The sequence below is a fragment of the Falco naumanni genome, unplaced genomic scaffold (genome assembly GCF_017639655.2).
Source record: "Falco naumanni isolate bFalNau1 unplaced genomic scaffold, bFalNau1.pat scaffold_419_arrow_pat_ctg1, whole genome shotgun sequence".
NCBI classification, from domain to species: Eukaryota; Metazoa; Chordata; class Aves; order Falconiformes; family Falconidae; genus Falco; species Falco naumanni.
This window is the reverse complement of record NW_024427491.1, coordinates 1-19490: the sequence shown is the minus strand read 5'-3', so window position 1 is coordinate 19490 and position 19490 is coordinate 1. Positions and strand designations below refer to the sequence as shown.

Here is a 19490-nt window from a genome sequence, read left to right as displayed (position 1 = left end):
CCCCAGGGTGCCCCTCCCCCAGGGTGCCCCCCTCCCCCAGGGTGCCCCTCCCCCAGGGTGCCCCCCTCCCCCAGGGTGCCCCCCTCCCCCAGGGTCCCCCCCCCCGGGGTCCAGCACCCACCGATGGATTTCTGGCGCAGCATGAGCCCGTGGGGGGGGCCCGGGGGGCAGGAAGGGCCGGTCGAACCCCCCCGGCCCCATGCGATGAGCCTCGAAGGGGGCCTGGGGGGGGGGGTGGTGGGTCAGGGGACCCAGGTGTCGGGGACCCCCCCCCCCCCCAAAGGACTCAGGTGTCGGGGACCCCCATCCCCAGGTATCTGGAATCCCCCCCACCCCCACAAGGGACCCAGGTGTCGGGGACCCCGCCCCCCCCCCATAAGAGGACCTAGGCACTAGGGACCCACCCCCCCCCAAGGGACCCAGGTGCCTGGGACCCCCAACATCCCCCTCCCCCCTTGGAGGACTCAGGACCCCCCCCAGGTGTCCAAGACCCCCCCACCCCCGGGGGGTCCCTGACACCCAGGACCCCCCCCAAGTGTCTCAGGCACTGGGGACCCCCCCTGGGGTGTCCCAGCCCCCACCCCTGCTGACCCAGAAATCTGGGACCTTTCCCCACCCCCACCCAGGGATCTGGGCGCCCCCCCATCCACCAAGGGACCCCCCCCCGTGTGACCCCCCCCCCTCGCCCACCCACCTCGGGGCTGAAGAAGCCCTTGGGGCGGGTTTTGCCCAGGGGGGGCAGGGGGGCCCCCGGCCCCTCCCCCGCGCTGATGCTCTGTTGGGCGGCTGCCAGGATCTCATCCAGCTTGTCTGGGGGGGCGCAGGTGTCCGGGGGGGGGGTCCCACACGCCCACAGCTCCCTCGCCCCCCCACAGCCCACCCCCCACACCCAACAGCCCCCACACACCTCTATAGCCCCCCCATTCCACCACAGCCCCCCAGGGGGGAGCTAGGAGTCCAGGGGGTCCCCCAGCCCCCCACAACCCCCCCAGCCCTTTCACACCGCCATAATCCACACCCCCCCCCCGAGCCCCCTGGTGGGAACAAGGAGTCCAGGGGGTGTCCCCCCCCCCCCAGCTGCCCCACCACCCCCACCGCCATCACCCACCACCTACCCACCCCCCCCCCCAGCCCCCCAGGTCGAAGCCACGAGTCCAAGGAGTTCCCCAGCCCCCCCCCAGGCCCCCCACCCCCCCAAAGCCCCCCCAGCCCCCTCACACCCCCATAGCCCCCCCCCCCAGCGCCCCCGTCCCCCAGAGGGACAGCCCCCCCCCATTTTCTCCCCGGGGAACCCAGGTAACCAGAGGGACTCCCACCCCCTCTCAGACCCCCCAGGGGTCCAGCCCCTTCTCCCCGCCCCCCCACCCCCACGTACTCAGCGCCATCTGATAGACCGTCCTCTTCTTCTCAGTGGCTGAGGAGGGGTCGTACTCTGGGGAGAGGGGGGGCGGTTGGGGGGGTGGGGGCTGAAGGGGGGGAGGCTGAGGAGGAGGGTGTGGGGGAGGAGGGTGTGGGGGCGGAGGGGTGGGGGATGGGGGGAATAGGGGTGCTTGGGGGGGGGCAATGGTGGTGCAAGGGAGGCAATGAGTGTGCAAGGCCTGTGCCGGCTGTGCACGGGGGTGCGATGAGTGTGCAAGACCTGGGGGTGTGATGAGTGTGCAAGGCGCACGTGGGCCGTGCACCGGGGTGCAATGAGTGTGCAAGACCCAGGGGTGCAACATGTGCAGCACCCTGAGTGTGCAAGATCCATGTGAGGTGTGCATGGGGGTGCAATGAGTGTGCAAGATCAGGGGGGGGGTGATGAGTGTGCAAGGTCAATGTGAGGTGTGCACGGGGGTGCAATGAGTGTGCAAGATCAGGGGGGTGCAATGAGTGTGCAAAGTCCATGTTAAGCGTGCACAGGGGTGCGATGAGTGTGCAACACCCAGGGGGTGCGATGAGTGTGCAAATCCCGTGCAAGCTGTGCACGGGGCTGGAATGAGTGTGCAAGGTGCACGTGAGGCGTGCACGGGGTTGCAATGAGTGTGCAACACCCAGGGGGTGCAACATGTGCAGCACCCCCGGTGTGCGATGAGTGTGCAAGACCAGGGGGGGTGCGATGAGTGTGCAAGGCCCGTGCGAGCTGTGCACGGGGGTGCGATGGGGGTGAGTGTGCAAGGGGCGTGCGAGGGGCGTGCAAGGCCCCACTCACCGCTGCGCTTCTTCCAGGGAGAGACTGGGGAGACACGAGAGGCCGTTAGGGAGGGGCTGGGGGGGGGGGGGGGGGCGGCACGGGGTCACTGGGGGTCACAGAGGGGTCAAGTGCGGTCATGGGGGTCAAGGACCCTTGGGGGTCAAAGGGGTCCCGGGGGGGTCCTGGGTGGGGGAGGGGGGACGCCAGGACCCCCCATTCCCCCCCCCCCCCCCCCCCTCGCCACCCCCCGAACTCACCCTTCTCCACTGTGGAGCCGATGGGGGCAAGGTCAGAGGTCAGAGGTTAAAGGTGAAAAATCCCCCCCTCCCCCCCCCTTCCCCCCCAGGCCCTTTGAGACCTCCCCAACCCCCCCACACCCCCTGAACCCCCCGTTAGGGACCCCTCAACACCTCCCAGCCCCCCAGGGCCCCCCAGGCCCTCCCCCCCCACCGAGAACCCTTAGCCCCCCCCGAACCCCAACCCCCTCCCAGAGCCCCCCCGGCCCCCCCCCGAGACCCCTCAGCACCCCCCAACCCCCCGAGCCCCCCCTTAGGGACCCCCCAATGCCTCCCAGCCCTCCGGGACCCCCCAGGCCGCCCCCCCCCAACCCCCCGGAGACCCCTCAGCCCCCCCCAGACCCCCAACCCCCTCCCAGATCCCCCAGAGACCCCCAAACCCCCCTGAGCCCCCCTTTAGGGACCCCCCAACACCTCCCAGCCACCTAGGACACCCCCCCCCGACCCCCATCCCCCTCCCAGAGCCCCCCCCAGGCCCCCCCCCCGAGACCCCTCAGCCCCCCAAGCCCCCCCCTTAGGGACCCCTCAAGGCCTCCCAGCCCCCCGGGCCCACCCCCAGGGCCCCCCTCCCCAAGACCCCTCAGCCCCCCCCAGGCCCCAGAGCCCCCCAAAGACCCCCCCAGCCCCTCCCCCGCCCCCCCCTCACCCATCTCCTCCAGCTCGGAGGTCATAGACTTGGAGCGAAGGGAAATGGCGGGGGCTGGGAGACGCCGTGGCTGCGGGGGGGCCGCTGTGGGGGTGGGGGATCAGCGACCCCCACCCATGGACCCGGCATTCGGGACCCCCACACACACCATAAACTGGGGACCCCCCACCCATGGCCCTGGGATCCCCACCCATGGACCCAGGCGTCCGGCACCCCCCACCCATGGACCCCCCCATCCATGGACCCAGGGGTCCAGGACCACCCACCCATAGACCTGGGCCCCCCACCCACGGCCCTGGGACCCCCACCCATGGACCCAAGTGTCCAGGACCCCCCACCCAGGGACTTGGGACCCCCACCCATGGACCCAGGTGTCTGGGACCCCCCACCCATGGACCCAGGTATTCAGGACCCCCACCCATGGACTCAGGCATGTGGGACCCCTATCCATGGACCTGGGACCCTCACCCATGCACCCAGGTGTCCAGGACTCCCACCCATGGACTTGGGACCCCCACACAGGGACCCAGACATCCAGGACCCCCCCCCTCCATAGACCTGGGACCCCCACCCATGGACCTGGGACTCCCACCCATGGACCCGGGACTCCCACCCATGGACCCAGGTGTCCAGGACTCCCACCCATGGACCCAGGACCCCCACCCATGGCCCTGGGACCCCCACCCATGGACCCAGGCATCCGGGACACCCCCACCCATGGACCCAGGTGTCCAGGCCCCCCCCAAGGCCCCCCCGCTGCCCTCGGGTGGGTACCCCTGCGCCGGGGTCCCTCGGGGGCCTCGGGGTGCCGCGTCACCATGACGACCTTGACCACCAGGCTGTTCCCCCCCTGGCGGATCATGTTGACCACCTGGCGGTGCCCGACCTTGACCACGTTCTGCCCGTTCACCTGCGGCACACGCCAGCACACGCCCTGACATGCCCTGACACACTAAGGCACGCCAAGGCATGCCCCGACACGCCAGGACACGTCAAGGATGCCAGCACATGCCAAGGCGCACTGGAGTACACCACGGCACGCCCTGACATGCCAGCACATGCCAGCGTATGCCAAGGCACGCCAACATGCCAGCACACACCAAGGCATGCCCTGACATGCCAGCACATACTAAGGCATGCCAGAGCATGCCAAGGCACACCACACCATGCCAGCACATGCCGAGGCGCACTGGAGCACACCATGGCACGCCCTGACATGCCAGCACATGCCAAGGCATGCCAACATGCCAGCACACACCAAGACATGCCAGGCCACGCCAAAGCATGGCACAGCACGCCAGCACATGCCAGTACATGCCCTGACATGCCAGCACACGCCAAGGCACGCCCTGACATGCCCCCTGTGCATGTGGGTGCCCTGGGGGTTGCAGGTGGGGGGGTGGGCACCCCGGGGGGGGGTGTGCCCCATGGGGGGGGTGGGCACCCGGGGGGGGGTGTGCCCCATGGGGGGGATGGGCACCCGGGGGGGGGTGTGCCCCATGAGGGGGATGGGCACCAGGGGGGGGTGTGCCCCATGGGGGGGGGTGGGCACCCGGGGGGGTGTGTGCCCCATGGGGGGGATGGGCACCCGGGGGGGGTGTGCCCCATGGGGGGGGTGGGCACCCGGGGGGGGTGTGCCCCATGGGGGGGGGTGGGCACCCCGGGGGGGGGCTGTGCTGACCTCGATGAGGAAGTCCCCCATGCGCAGCCCCGCGCGCCAGGCGACGCCGCCTTCGTCCACCGACTCCAGGTACTGCAGCGCCGGGAAGGCGGGGGTGGGGGTGAACTCCTCGATGGGGGTCTGCGCTGTGGGGGGGGGGGTCACCAGGGCACCCGCCACCCCTCCCTCTCCCCACCCGGCACCCCCCTCCCCAGCACCCTCCTCAGCCTCGGCACCCCGCCCCGCCCCGAGTCGCCCCACTGATGCTCTTCACCCCCCCCAGAACCCCCAGGGACCCCCCCCACGCCCCCAGAGCCCCCCCAGCCTCCTTCAGGGCCCCCCCTGAACCCTCAGAGCCCCCGCAGGGACCCTCCAGAGCCCCCCAAGATGCCCTCAGGGGTCCCCCAGACCCCCCCAGACCCCCCCCAGGGACCCCCAGGACCCTCAGCCCCCACCAAGTGCCCCCCAGACTCTCTCAGGACCCCCCAGGGACCCTTTGGGACCCTCCAGAGCCCCCCAAGTCCCTCCAGATCCCCTCAGGGCCCCTCCAGGCCCCCCCTTGGACCCCTCCAACCCCCCCCAGTTGCCCCCAGACTCCCTCAGGGCTCCCCCTGACCCTGTCAGGTCCCCCCCACCCCCCCATATGCCCCCCAGACTCTCTCAGGGCCCCCCCCAGGGACCCTTTGGGTCCCTCCAGACAGCCCCAAGTCCCCCCAGCTGCCCTCAGTTCCCCCCTGGGACCCCCCAGACCCCCTCAAGTGCCCCCACACTCCCTCAGGGATCCCCCTGGCCCCCCCAGTTGCCCCCACCCCCATTCAGGGCTCCCCCTGACCCTCTCAGGTCCCCCCAGAGCCCCCCTGGGACCCTCCAGTCCCCCCCAGACTCTCTCAGGGCCCCCCCAGGGACCCTTTGGGACCCTCCAGACACCCCCAAGTCCCCCCAGATGCCCTTAAGGCCCCCCTGGGACCCCCCAGACCCCCTCAAGCGCCCCCAGCCCCCCTCAGGGCCTCTCCCCCGAGCCCCTCATGCCCCCCCCCCCAGCGCCCCCCCAGGCCCCCCAGCTCACCCTTGGCCCCCCGCAGGACGAAGCCGAAGCCCTCGTTGTCCTTCTTCTGCAGCAAAACCGTCTTCTCCTTGATGATGTAATCACTGGAGGGGGACAGGGGGCCATGGGGACAGGGGGGACATGGGGGGACAGGAGGGAACACATGAGGATATGGGCGGACGTGGGATATGGGATGTGGAGGGACATAGGGACATGGGGGGGACATGAGGGGGGACGTGGGGGGACATTGGGGACATAGTGGGGACATGAGGGGACATGGGGCGCATGTGATATGAGGACACGGAGGGACATGAGGGACATGGGGGACATTGGGGACATGGGGGGGACATGAGAGGACATGGGGGAACATGGTGGTGACATGAGGGGGGACATGGGGGGACATTGGGAACATTGGGACATTGGGGGACATGGCGGGAACATGAGGGGACATGGGGGGACATTGGGGGGACATGGGGGGCCATTGGGACATGGAGGAACATGAGGGACATGGGGACATGAGGGGATGCATGAGGATATGGGGGGACGTGGTGGGCATGGGGACACAGGGGGACATGATGGACACAGGGGACATTGGCACATGAGGGGATGGGGTGGGCATGGGGACATGGGATGTGGGGGACACATTGGGGACATGGGAGACATGGGGACACATGGAGGGACACGGTGGACGTGGGGACATGGGGACACATGCAGGGACATGGGAACACAAACAGGGTGACACAGGACATGGGGACATGAGTGGACACATGAGGGGACCCATGTGGGGACACATGAGGGGACACGGGATGAGGGGACACCGACAGGGACATGAGGACACGTGGTGCCATGGGGTGACTCCGTGTCCCCAGGTCTCCGTCTCCCCCCCCGCCACCGGTGACACACACAGGGACACATATGCACACACGTGTCCCCAGCGGCACACGTGTGACACGCTGCTATGTCCCCATGTGCGTGCACAGCCCGTCCCCACGCGTATCCCAGGCGTGTCCCCACGCGCATCCTACTGTCCCCATGCATGTCCCCATGTCCCCACACGTCCCAAGCATGTTCCCATGTCCCCATGCATGACCCACGCACAGCCCTGTCCCCACATATGTCCCCATGCATGTCCCCCTGTCCCCATGCGTGTCCCCATGTCCCCACATGTCCCCACACACAGCCCTGTCCCCACGTGCATCCCCATGTCCCCACACGTGTCCCCACACATGTCCCCATGCAGAGCCCTGTCCCCACGTGCATCCCCATGCCCCCACGTGCGTCCCCATGTCCCCACGCGTGTCCTCATGCCCCCACGCGTGTCCCCACACATGTCCCCATGCACAGCCCTGTCCCCACGTGTGTCCCCATGTCCCCACATGTGTCCCCACACATGTCCCCATGCACAGCCCTGTCCCCACGCGTGTCCCCATGTCCCCACACGTGTCCCCACACATGTCCCCATGCACAGCCCTGTCCCCACGCGTGTCCCCATGTCCGCACACATGTCCCCACACTGTCCCCATGCACAGCCCTGCCCCCACGCGTGTCCCAGCCATGTCCCCCCCATGCATGTCCCTGTCCCACCCGGGGACAGGGGCAACCAGTGAGGAGAGACGGAGCTGGGGGGAGGGGGGGAAGGGGGATGGGGGGGGGAAAGGGGGGGGAGGGGGAGGGAACAGTGGCCCTGGCGGGGTGGGGGTGGGGCAGAAACTGCGGGGCTGGGGCCGGGGTTGGGGGGGGGGGGGGAGCAGGAATGGGGGACGAGAAGGGGGATGGGGGGGGAGGGGGGATGGGGGGCAGGGCCATGCACCACGCGGCGACCGGCAGGGGGGAGGGGGGTGGGGGATGGGGCCGCAGGGGCCGGGACGGAGCCGGGGGCTGAGAGTGGGGGTGGCGGGTCCCCCCCCTCCCCTCCCCTCCCCCACCCTTCCCCCCCCCCGTACCTGTAGATGTACCAGACGCTGCGGCGGGGGGGGCCCAGGAGGGGCCAGCTGGAGGAGAGGGGGGGAGGGGCGGGGGGGGGCGGGGGGGGCCCCCAGCGGGCCATGCCGCTGCCGCTGCCGCTACGGGGGGGCTGCGCCGCATGGCCGGGACCCCCCCCCTAGTGGGGTAGGGGGGAGGGCAGCGGGACCCCCCCCCCCGGGGCAACCCTCCCCCCCTGCCCCGGTGGGACCCGCTCCGGGCCCTGCTACGGTACCGGCACCATCGCCGCCACCAGTAACGGCACCAGTAAGGGCGCCTGGTCCCAGTTAGGGCTCCTGGTCCCAGTTACGACCCCGGTAACGGCTACTGGTCCCAGTTACGGCCCCGCCAGCATCCCCCGTAGCGGTGACGGCACCAGCGGCGTCACCGGGATCAGCCACGGCACCGTCAGCGGCTCCGGTACCGGCTACGGCACCAGCACCGGCACTGGCACCAGTTACGGCACCACCAGCATCCCGGGTACCGGTTACGGCCCCGTCAGTATCCCCAGCACCGGTTACGGCACCGTTAGTGTCCCAGTTACGGCATCAGCAGCATCCCGGGTACCGGCTACAGCATCAGCAGCATCCCCGGCCCCGTCAGCATCCCGGGTACCGGTTACGGCCCCGTCAGCATCCCGGTTACGGCAGCAGCAGCAGCCCGGGTACCGGTTACGGCACCATCAACGTCCCCGGCACCGGTTACGGCACTGTCAGCATCCTGGGTACCAGTTACGGCACCGTCAGCATCCCCGGCACCACCAGCAGCCCGGGTACCGGTTACGGCCCCGTCAGCGCCACCAGCACCGGTGACGGCCCCCCCCAGCATCCCCAGTATCAGCCCCAGCACCACCAGTGTCCCCAGCACCGGTTACGGCCCCGTCACCGGTTCCAGCCCCAGCGTCAATGTCACCGGCCCCGGTGCCGCGGCCCAGGCCCCGCACCCCGCCGCTGCTGCACCAGTACGGCACCAGTACGGCACCAGTACGGCCCCGGTCACGGCCCCGGTCACAGCCCCGCAGCTACGGCGGCCGGTACGGCTCGGTGCAGCGGCTCCCGCTACCAGTATGGCACTGGTACAGCTCCGGCACAGAACCAGTACGGCACCAGCACAGAACCGGTACAGAACCAGTACAGCACCAGTATGGCACCGGCACAGAACCAGTACGGCACCAGCACAGAACCGGTACAGAACCAGTACAGCACCAGTATGGCACCGGCACAGAACCAGTACGGCACCAGCACAGAACCGGTACAGAACCAGTACCACACCAGCACAGCACCAGTACGGCACCAGTATGGCTCTGGTACAGCACCAGTACGGCTCCAGCACAGAACTGATACAGAACCAGCACAGAAACAGTACAGCACCAGCACAAAACCAGCACAGAACCAGTACAGCACCAGTATAGCTCCAGCACAAAGCCAGTACGGCACCAGCACAGAACCAGCACAGCTCCAGCACACAACCAGTACAGAACCAGTACAACACCGGCACAGAACCAGTGCAGCACCAGTATGGCACCAGCACAGAACCAGCACGGCACCAGTACGGCACCAGCACAGAACCAGCAGAGAAACAGTACAGCTCCAGCACGGCACCAGTACAGCACCAGTACAGCTCCAGCACAGAACCAGTACAGCACCAGTACGGCTCCAGCAACTGCACTGCACCAGTACAGCACCAATACGGCTCCGGCACAGCTCTGGTATGACACCAGTATGACACCAGTACAGCACCAGCACAAAACCAGCACAACTCCCTGTACAGCACCAGTAGAACTCCAGTATGACACCAGCACAGCATGCCAACAGCACCCAGTACAGCACCAGCACAATTCCCAGTACAGCACCAGTACATCTCCCAGTAAAGCACCAGCACCACCAGAGCACCCCTATAGCACCCAGTACAGCTCCCAATCCAGCTCCCAGTACAGGAGAACCATCAGTACAGCACCAGTAAAGCACCAGTACAGCACCAGTACAGCACCAGCACAGCTCCCAGTACAGCAAAACCACCAGTACGGCACCAGTACAGTTCCCAGTACAGCAGAACCACCAGTATGGCACCAGTACAGCTGCCACTATAGCAAACCCACCAGTATGGCACCAGTACAGCTCCCAGTACAGCACCAGTACAGCTCCCAGTATAGCAAACCGACCGGTATGGCACCAGTACAGCTCCCAGTACAGCTCCCAGTATAGCAAACCCACCGGTATGGCACCAGTACAGCTCCCAGTACAGCACCAGTACAGCTCCCAGTATAGCAAACCGACCGGTATGGCACCAGTACAGCTCCCAGTACAGCAGAACCACCAGTACGGCACCACTACGGCACCCCAGTGCCCCCCCCACCAGTCCAGGGACCCCCGGGGGGGGCGGGCCTTGCACGGGGCCAGAAAAATGCCCCCCCCCAGCCCCACAGCTGCCCCCCACCCCCCCAAGCAACTGCCCCCCCAAGCCCCACAGCTGCCCCACAGCCCCCTCCCCAGCCCCATAGCTGCCCCCAGCTCCCCAACTGGCCCCCCCTCCCCGACTCACCCCACATCCTCCGGCCCCATGGCGCCGGCTGGGGGGTCCCGCAGCACCCATGGGTGCCCCCAGCCCCCCCAGTGCCCCGAAGCCGCCGCCGTGCCCCGAAGCTGCTAAGTGGGTCGGGGCGGGGGGGGGGGAGGACATGGGTGGGGGAGGGGACACGAGTGGGGGGGGGACACGCACACGCGTGTGCAAGGACGGGCTGAACCGGGCCAGGTCCCGGGGGGCCCCTCCCCCACAGCTGGGGGGGACCCAGGCCGGGGGGGGGGGAGGGGACCTTGAAGCAGGGGGGGTGGGGGGAATTTAAGGGGATTTGGGGGGAAATTGGGGGGGATTTGGGTTTGGGGAGGAATTGGGGGGGATTTGGGGGGGAAATTGGGGGGCATTTGGGTTTGGGGGGGGATTTGGGGGGGAAACTGGGGGGATTTGGGTTGGGGGGAAATTTGGGGGGATTGGGGCAATTTGGGGGGAAATTGGGGGGGATCTGGGAGATTTGGGTTTGGGGGGAATGGGGGGGATTTGGGGAGGGGGGGGAATTTGGGTTTAGAGGGGGAGGGATTTGGGGGGGAGGTCCTGAATTGTGGGGAGGAAACTGGGGGGGTCTGAGGGAGTTTGGGGGGGGTCCTTTTTTGGGGGGTTGAGGGGAGTGGGAGAGGTTTGGGGGTCTGGGGGGGATTGGGGAGATTTGGGGGGGGGTAGGGGGTTCAGAGGGGGTTCTGGGGGGACCTGGGGGGGGACCTGGGGGGGTGGGGGGGTTGGGGGTGGGGAGGTTTGGGGGCTCTGGGGAGGTTTGGGGAGTCTGGGGAAATTGGGTGTGTTGAGGGTTTCGGGGGGGGGGTCTGGGGGGTGTGTGGGGAGGTTTGGGGGGGCATGGGGGGGTCTGGGACGGTGGGGGGGGGGGTCTGGGGTCTCACCTGGGGGCGTCGAAGCTGTCGTAGGAGCCGACGGTGTAGTGGCGGAAGAGGCGCTTGGCCTTGTCACTGCGGCTCTCTGGGGGCACCGACACGGGGGTCCCGGGGGGCCGGGGGGGGGCAGGGGGGCTGGGGCTTCAGGGGGACCCACTGCGGGGTTGGGGACTCCCTCCCCTTCCCCCCTCCCCTTCCCCCCTCCCCTTCCCCTCTCCCCTTCCCCCTTCCCCAGGATGTAGGTCCCACTTGGGGGTCTGGGAGTCTCACTGGGGGGGGTCCTACTTGGGGAGGGGGATGGGGGGCTCCAAGTTTTGGGGCTCCCCAGGGCTGGGGGGCCCACTTGGGGGTCTGGGGGGCAGGCTGGGGGTCCACATTGGGGGGGGTCCCACTTGGGGGTCTGGGGGGCAGGCTGGGGATCCATATTGTAGGGGGGTCCCACTTGGGGGTCTGGGGGCAGGCTGGGGGTCCACATTGGGGGGGGGGTCCCACTTGGGGGTCTGGGGGGCAGGCTGGGAGTCCACATTGGGGCGGGGTCCCACTTGGGGGTCCGGGGGCAGGCTGGGGGTCCACATTGGGGGGGGGGTCCCACTTGGGGGCTCCCATTTACGGCTCCTGCTGAGGGGTCCCATTCGAGGGGCTCCCATTCTTGTCCCCCCATCGTCCCCCCCCTGCCTCACTGGGGCTGTGTGTGTGGGGGGTCCCACTTGGGGGTCAGACGTGGGGCAGGTTGGGGGTCGCCCCCCCCCCGCCCTGTACCTGTCTTCCCCTCGGGGGTCCGGGCGGGCACCTCCTCGACGCAGTCGGAGGGGAACCAGCCGATGCGGCCCCGGGCTTGGCCCTCCCAGAAGCCCCCCTCGCCCACGCTCAGCACTGGGGGGGGGGGGTGGGGGATGGGTGGGGGGGCGCTCTGCCCCATGGCCCCCCCAAACCCACCCTTAGGTACCCCCCACCCCTGAGCATTGCTCGGGGGGTCCCGCGCAGCCCCAAACGCGGAGGGGGGGGGGGGGCACCCCGAATCCCACCCACTGGGGACTCCCCGGGCACCCAGCACCCACAGACCCCCCCCCCCGGGCACCCAGGACCCCCCGCCCCTGGGCCTCCCCTGCCCCCTGCCCCCTGGGTACCCCACCCCCTGAGCCCCCTCCCCTCCCCCCTTGGGCACCCAGCACCCCAGTCCCCGGGGCCACCCCCGCCCCATCTCTGCCCCCCGCCCCCTGGGCACCCAGGACCCCCGCCCCCTCAGCCCCCCGCCCCTCCACCCCTTGGGCTCCCCCCCACTCCCTGGGCCCCCCCCACCCCCCTGGGTACCCCACCCCCCTGGGTACCCCACCCCCGGCCCCCCCTCGCTCCCTGCCCTCCCCCCGCCCCCCCCACCCCATCCCCGCCCCTCCACCCCCTGGGCACCCAGCACCCCAGTCCTTGGGCATCCCCCTCCCCCGGGCCCCCTCCCCCGGGCCCCCTCCCCCCCTCCTCGCCCCCCCACCCCCTCCCCGCCCCCCCCCCGTCCCCCGGGTCCCCGCCCCCCCCCGCCCCCCGCCCCCCCCGCACCCACCCTTGATGCGCTCGCCCTTGCTGAGGGGACAGCTCGCCCTCGCCCTGCGCCTGGTAGGGCTTCACGGCCAGGAAGGTGCGGCCGGGCACGGCCGAGTACAGCTTGCGCTTCACCCCGCGGGGGCCCAGCGTGCCCCCCGCCTCCCGCGGCACCCCGCTGGAGCTGGGGGGGGGGAGGGGACCCCTGGCACCCGGGGGACCCAGGGACCCCCTCACCGCGGCCACCCACAGCGCACCGGTACACACACACACACACCCCCCCCAACCCACCGCGGGGACCCCCGCACCCACAGCGCCCCAGCACCCTCCCAGCTCCCGGCCCCCACCCAGCCCCCTCCCCCCGGGTGCCCAGCACCCTAGCCCACCCCAGCCCCCGACCCCCCCACCCACGGACCCCCAGCCCACCTAGCCCCTCCCAGCCCCAGCCCCCCGCCATGGGACCCCAGCCCCCTCCCATGGGTCCCCAGCCCCCCCCCAGCCCCCAGCCACCCACCCACGGGACCCCAGCCCCCCACTCATGGACCCCCAGCCCCCCTAGCCCCCCCAGTCCCCTTCCAGCCCCCCACCGATAGGACCCAAGCCCCCCCGCCCCCATGGCTCCCCAGCCCCCCCTAGCCCCCCCCCCTCCCCGGGACCCCAGCTCCCCCCAGCCCCCAGCCCCCCCCCCCCCCATGGGTCCCCAGCCCCCCCTCCCCGGGACCCCCCCAGTCCCCCACCCATGGACCCCCAGCCCCCCTAGCCCCCCCCAGTCCCCTTCCAGCCCCCCACCGATAGGACCCCAGCCTCCCCCCCCCTCCATGGGTCCGCAGCCCCGCCCAGCCCCACCCTTCCCGGGACCCCCCCAGCCCCCCCCCCACCCATGGGACCCCAGCCCCCCTAGCCCCCCCCCAGCCCCCCCAAGCCCCCCGGGACCCCCGTACCTGGGCCTGCCGCGGGGCTGCCGTCGGGGCTCCTCGGGGTGCCGCCCGCGGGAGGGGGAGCGGGCGCGGGCGCCGCGGGGGCTGCTGGCGCTGCGCAGGGTGCCCGAGGGGGGGCGGGGGGCAGGGGGGGCGCCGGGGGGGCCCCGCAGCACCCACTCGGGCAGGGCGGCCCCCGTGTCGCTGTTGGCGCGCAGCAGGCGCTGGGGGGGCAGGGGGAGTCCCCGCACCCCCTCCCGCCGCCGCCCCGCAAACTGGGGGCTCTCCTGGAACGGCACTGGGGGGGGGTCAGGGGGGGGCTGGGGGGCGGGGGGGCTCAGGGGGGTGCCCACCCACCCCTCTGTGACCTGGGGGCTCTCCCGGAAGGGCACTACGGGGGGTGGGGGCTGGGGGCACTGGGCGGGGGGCTGAGGGGCACTGGAGGGGGGCACCCACCCACCCTTCTGTGACTGGGGGCTCTCCTGGAAGGGCACTGGGGGGGCGTCGGGGGGGGGCTGGGGGCACTGGGCAGGGGGCTGAGGGTCTGGAGGCTGGGGGGCATGGGGGAAGGGGGCTGCGGGGCAGGGGCACCCACCCACCCTTCTGTGACTGAGGGATCTCCTGGAAGGACACTGGGGGGGGGGTCGGGGGGGGCTGGGGGCATAAGGGGGGGCACCCACCCCCCCCTCTGTGATGGGGGGCTCTCCTGGAAGGGCACTATGGGGGGGGGCACGGGGGGCCAGGGAGGGCTGTGGGGGGGGCAGGGGGCCCTCCTGCCATCGCATGGTGAGAATACCCGTGACCCCATGACCCCCCCAGTCCCCCTCGTGCCCCCCCCACCCCTCCCCGCCCCCAGACCGCCCCCCAGCCCCCCACTCACCCACATCTGAGTCCCGGTGGTTCTTGATCAGCTCCCCCAGCTCAAAGTTCCCGGCGATGACGGCGACCTGGGGGGGGCAGGGGGGCGGCAGGGACACTGACTCAGGGGGTCCCCACGGTGTGTGTGCCTCCCCCCGTCCCCCTGTCCCCACGCCCCACCCCCCCCCACCCCCCCCCCCCGCCTGGAAGGGCATCTGCCCCCCCATGCCCCCCCCTGTCCCCATGCCACCCTCAGGTGCCCCCCTCCCCAGGTGCCCCTCACCCCATGTACCCCCTCTCCAGTGCCCCCCCCCCCGGAAAGGTGTCTGCCACCCCCCCCGCCCCCTGCCCCCCTGCCCTCCCCAGGTGTCCCCCCCCCACCTGGAAGGGCGTCTGCCCGCTGTTGTTCTTCACCTCCTTGTTGGCCCCCCCGGTACAGCAGGATGCGGGCGCAGCTCTCCTAGGGGGGCACCGACCGTGGGACCCCTGCCCCGCCCCCCAGCGCGCCCCCCAGCGCCTCCCCAGCCGCCCCCCATGGCCCCCCAGCCCCCCTCATGGCCCCCTGCCACCGCCCCCCCCATGGCCCCCCCGCCCCCCCCATGGACCCCTGGCCACCCTGACCTCCCCATGGTCCCCCCGGCCCCCCAGCCACCTCTATGGACCCCCGCCCCCCCCCCCAGCCCCCCGGCCCCTGTCCCCATGTCCCCAGATGGGTCTCCCTGCCCCCAGCTTGCAGAGGGCACAGATGTGCAGCCCCTGTCCCCACATCTGTGTCCCCCTGTCCCGATGTCCTCACATCCATGTCCCCCTGTCCCAATGTCCCCACGTCCCCTTGTCCCCATGTCCCAATGCTCCCACATCCATGTCCCCACGTCCCAATGTCCGCACGTCCCAATGTCCTCATCTCCCAATGTCCCTGCATCCATGTCCCCATGTCGATGTTCCCACGTCCCCCTGTCCAAATGTCCCCCATCCCAATGTCCCCACGTCCCCACCTTGTTGTACAGCGCACAGATGTGCAGCGCTGTGTTGCCCGATGCGTTCTGCGCCGCCGCCTCCGCCCCGTAGAACAGCAAATGCTCCAGGTGCTGTGAGTGCCCGTGCTGGCACGCCTGGGGACAGGGACAGGGATGGTGACACGGGCTGGCACGCCTGGGGACAGGGACAGGGAGGGTGACACGGGCTGGCATGCCTGGGGACAGGCATGGTGACACGGGCTGGCATGCCTGGGGACAGGGATGGGGAGGGTGACACGGGCTGGCATGCCTGAGGACAGGGACAGGGAGGGTGACATGGCACACCTGGGGACAGGGACAGGGAGGGTGACACGGGCTGGCACACTTGGGGACAGGGACGGGGATGGTGACACGGGCTGGCACGCCTGGGGACAGGGATGGGGAGGGTGACACGGGCTGGCATGCCTGGGGACAGGGACAGGGAGGGTGACATGGCACACCTGGGGACAGGGACAGGGAGGGTGACACGGGCTGGCACGTCTGGGGACAGGGAGGGTGACATGGCACACCTGGGGACAGGGACAGGGAGGATGACACGGGCTGGCACGTCTGGGGACAGGGACAGGGAGGGTGACACGGGCTGGCATGCCTGGGGACAGGGATGGGGAGGGTGACATGGCACACCTGGGGACAGGGACAGGGAGGGTGACACGGGCTGACCCAGGGACACAGAGTAGTGGGGTCATGGGGACATGTGGTGGGGTGGCCACAGGGTCATGAGGACACAGGGACACAGGGAGACAGAGTGGTGGGGACATGGAGACGTGGGGACACAGGGATGTGGGGACATGGAGATATGGGGCCGTGGGGACACGGGGACACGGAGTGGTGGAGACATGGGAACATGAGGACATGGAGATATGGGGCTGTGAGGCCATGGGGACACGGGGTGGTGGGGCCGTGGGGACACGGGGCGGTGGTGGCAAGGTGGCAGGGTGGCGGGTGACCTGGTGGATCTCCTGCCAGCCGTTCTCATCGACGGTGCCGATGTGGGCGCGGTTGTAGAGCAGCAGCTCGCAGCACCGGGGGTCGCCCCCCACCATGGCCGTGTGGTACAGGGGGGTCAGCCCCCGGCGGTCCTTGTAGTTGGGGGAGCCCCCCAGGTCCAGCAGTGCCTGCGGGCGGCGCTCAGCACCCCGCACCCACGGCACCACGCACCCACGGCACCCACTGTACCCATGGCACACATTGCACCCACGGCACCCAGGCATGCACAGCACCCAGTGCCCAGCACCCAGCACCCATGGCACCTGGCGTCCAACACCCATGGCACCCAGCACCCATGGCACCCAGTGTCCAACACCCATGGCACCCAGCACCCAGCACCCATGGCACCCGGCATCCAACACCCATGGCACCCAGCACCCATGGCACCCAGTGTCCAACACCCATGGCACTCGGCACTCATGGCACCCATTGCACCCGGCACCCAGCACCCATTGCACTGGGCACCCAGCACGCATGGCACCCAGCACCCATGGCACCTGTTGCACCCATGGCACCCAGCACCCATTGCACTGGGCACCCAGCACGCATGGCACCCAGCACCCATGGCACCTGTTGCACCCATGGCACCCAGCACCCATTGCACTGGGCACCCAGCACCCATGGCACCCGGCACCCAGCACCCATGGCAGCTGGTGCCCAGCATCCAGCACCCAGCGCCCAGCACCCATGGCACCCACAGCACCCAATGCACATGCCCACCCATGGGTGCCCCTGCCAGCCCCCTCCCCCCCCCCCCGCCATGGGCGCCCCTCCCCAGGTACCCATGCCCACCCATACCCACTCACGGGTGCCCCTGCCAGTCCCCTGTCCCCCATGTGAGCCACCCCCCCCTCACCCCGGGTACCCGTGCTCAGCCATGCCCACCCATGGGTGCCCTCTCCCACTCGTGGGTGCCCATACCCACCCGTGGGTGCCCCTGTCAGCCCATGCCCCCCCTGTATGAGCCCCCTCCCACCCATGGGCACCCCCTGGGTACCCATGCCCGGCCGTGCCCCCCGTGGGTGCCCACCCACGGGTGCCTACCAGCAGGGCAGGGTAGCGGCGGGTGCAGACGGCGCGGTGCAGTGCGGTGGCCCCATCACGGGCGCGGAAGTCGAGGTGGGCCCCCCCCCAGGCAGAGCAGCCGGATGATCTCCACCTCCCCCGGCCCCTCCCGCTGCGCTGCCAGCGTCAGGGGGGTCTCTGGGGGGCGGGGGGCACCCCGTCACCCCCCGCACCCATGGCAGCTACAGGGACATGGGGGGCTATGGGGACAAGGGGATACTGGGGGGCTATGGGGACATGGGGACACTGGGTAGCTATGGGGAGATAGAGGTCTCTGGGGGGCGGGGGGCACCCCGTCACCCCCCACACCCATGGCAGCTACAGGGACATGGGGGGCTATGGGGACATGGGGACACTGGGGGGCTATGGGGACAAGGGGATACTGAGGGGCTATGGGGACATGGGGACATTGGGTAGCTATGGGGAGATAGAGGTCTCTGGGGTGTGGGGGGCACCCTGTCACCCCCTGCACCCATGGCAGTTATGGGGGCATGGGGGACTATGGGGACATGGGGGGCTGTAGGGACACTGGGGTGCTATGGGTACATGGGGACACTGGGGAGCTATGGGGACATGGGGGGCTAAGGGGATATGGGGGCCACCCTGTCACCCCCTGCACCCATGGCAGCTATGGGGGCATGGGGGGCTGTGGGGATATGGAGACATGGGAGGCTATGGGGACATGGGGACATTGGGAGGCATGGGGGGTTATGGGGACATGAGGGTCTATGGGTACATTGGGCGGCATGGGGGGCTATGGGGACATGGGGACATTGGGGGGCATGGGGGGCTAAGGGGACATGAAAGTCTATGGGGCCATGGGGATACTGGGGGGCTATGAGGGGCTGTGGGGACATGGGGGGCTTTGGGGACACGGGGATACTGGGGGGCTGTGGGGACAAGCCCATCAGGGGTGTCCCCAGGGGTTGTGGGGGTCCCCAGGGTCCCAGGGCCACCCTAGGGTGTCCCCAGGGGTCGGGAGGGACGCGGGGGTCGGGGGTCTCACCCCCCGAGTCGGAGTCGTGGTAGTTGGGGTCGAGGCCGCGGTCGAGCAGCCGCGCCACCTTCTCAGCCGAGCCGTGCTGCACGTAGTCCAGAAACTTCCGCAGCCCCGTCTGGGGGGGCGGGGGGGTCAGGGGGGGGCGGGGGGGGTGGGGCACTGGGGGCACAGGGAGGGGCGGGGGGGCAGTGGGGCAGGGCAGGGGGGGCAGGGGGCATAAGGGGCCACTGGGGGGGCAGGGGGGGAGGGGAGCAGGGTAGGGTGGGGGGACACGGACACGGAGGGCGTGGGCATGGGGGGACATGGACATGGGGGGCAGAGGGACACGGGGGGGGACACGAACATGGGAGGGGGAGGAGGACATGGGGGACACACATGAGGGGACACTGACACCCGTGGGGTGGGGGGACACGGGGGGGTCACCGAGACACACAGAGACACACGAGGACACACAGTGGGTGGGCGTGGCCAGAGAGGGCGTGACCATGTCAACAGGGGGCGTGTCCGGGGGGCGTGGCGTGGCTGGGGAGGGAGGGTGTGGGGGTGGGGCGTGGCCGTGGCGGGAGGGGGGCGTGGCCGGGGGCGTGGCCGGCGGTCCTACCTTGGTGTGCAGCTTAGCCAGCTGCTTCTCATCCAGGTTGGTCTGCTTGTACACCCGCGTCTTGTAGCGGAACTGGGGGGGGGGGTCAGCAGGGACACGCCCCCTCGGCCGCGGGACACACCCCCCAGCCCCATTCATCCCCCTTCAGCCCAGCAGGAAGGCCCCTCCCCCGGCCACGCCCCCTTTAGGCTCCACCCAGTGCTGACCCCGTGGTGGGACACGCCCTGTTCAAACTTCTGGGGGTCACCCCTAGCAGCCCCCCACTCCAGAGCCTTAGCCCCGCCCCCGCCC

At 70.3% G+C, this 19490-nt stretch overlaps 1 protein-coding gene across 1 annotated transcript; it reads right to left on the bottom strand.

Annotated features, from left to right (window-relative positions):
• Positions 1-121: 121 nt before the first annotated feature.
• LOC121082192 (SH3 and multiple ankyrin repeat domains protein 1-like) lies at positions 122-19337 on the bottom strand (the record flags this gene model as incomplete). Its single annotated transcript, XM_040581543.1, is given in 24 exon segments — positions 122-155; positions 157-222; positions 695-810; positions 1376-1432; positions 2192-2215; positions 2431-2439; positions 3116-3199; positions 3890-4025; positions 4797-4921; positions 5842-5924; positions 11232-11307; positions 11982-12095; positions 12778-12802; positions 12804-12939; positions 13697-13970; positions 14553-14619; positions 14912-14959; positions 14961-14990; positions 15526-15642; positions 16494-16661; positions 17578-17664; positions 17666-17736; positions 18605-18713; positions 19200-19337. Coding segments are annotated over 24 exon segments (2194 nt in total), but the record flags the coding sequence as incomplete, so codon positions are not given.
• Positions 19338-19490: the final 153 nt, after the last annotated feature.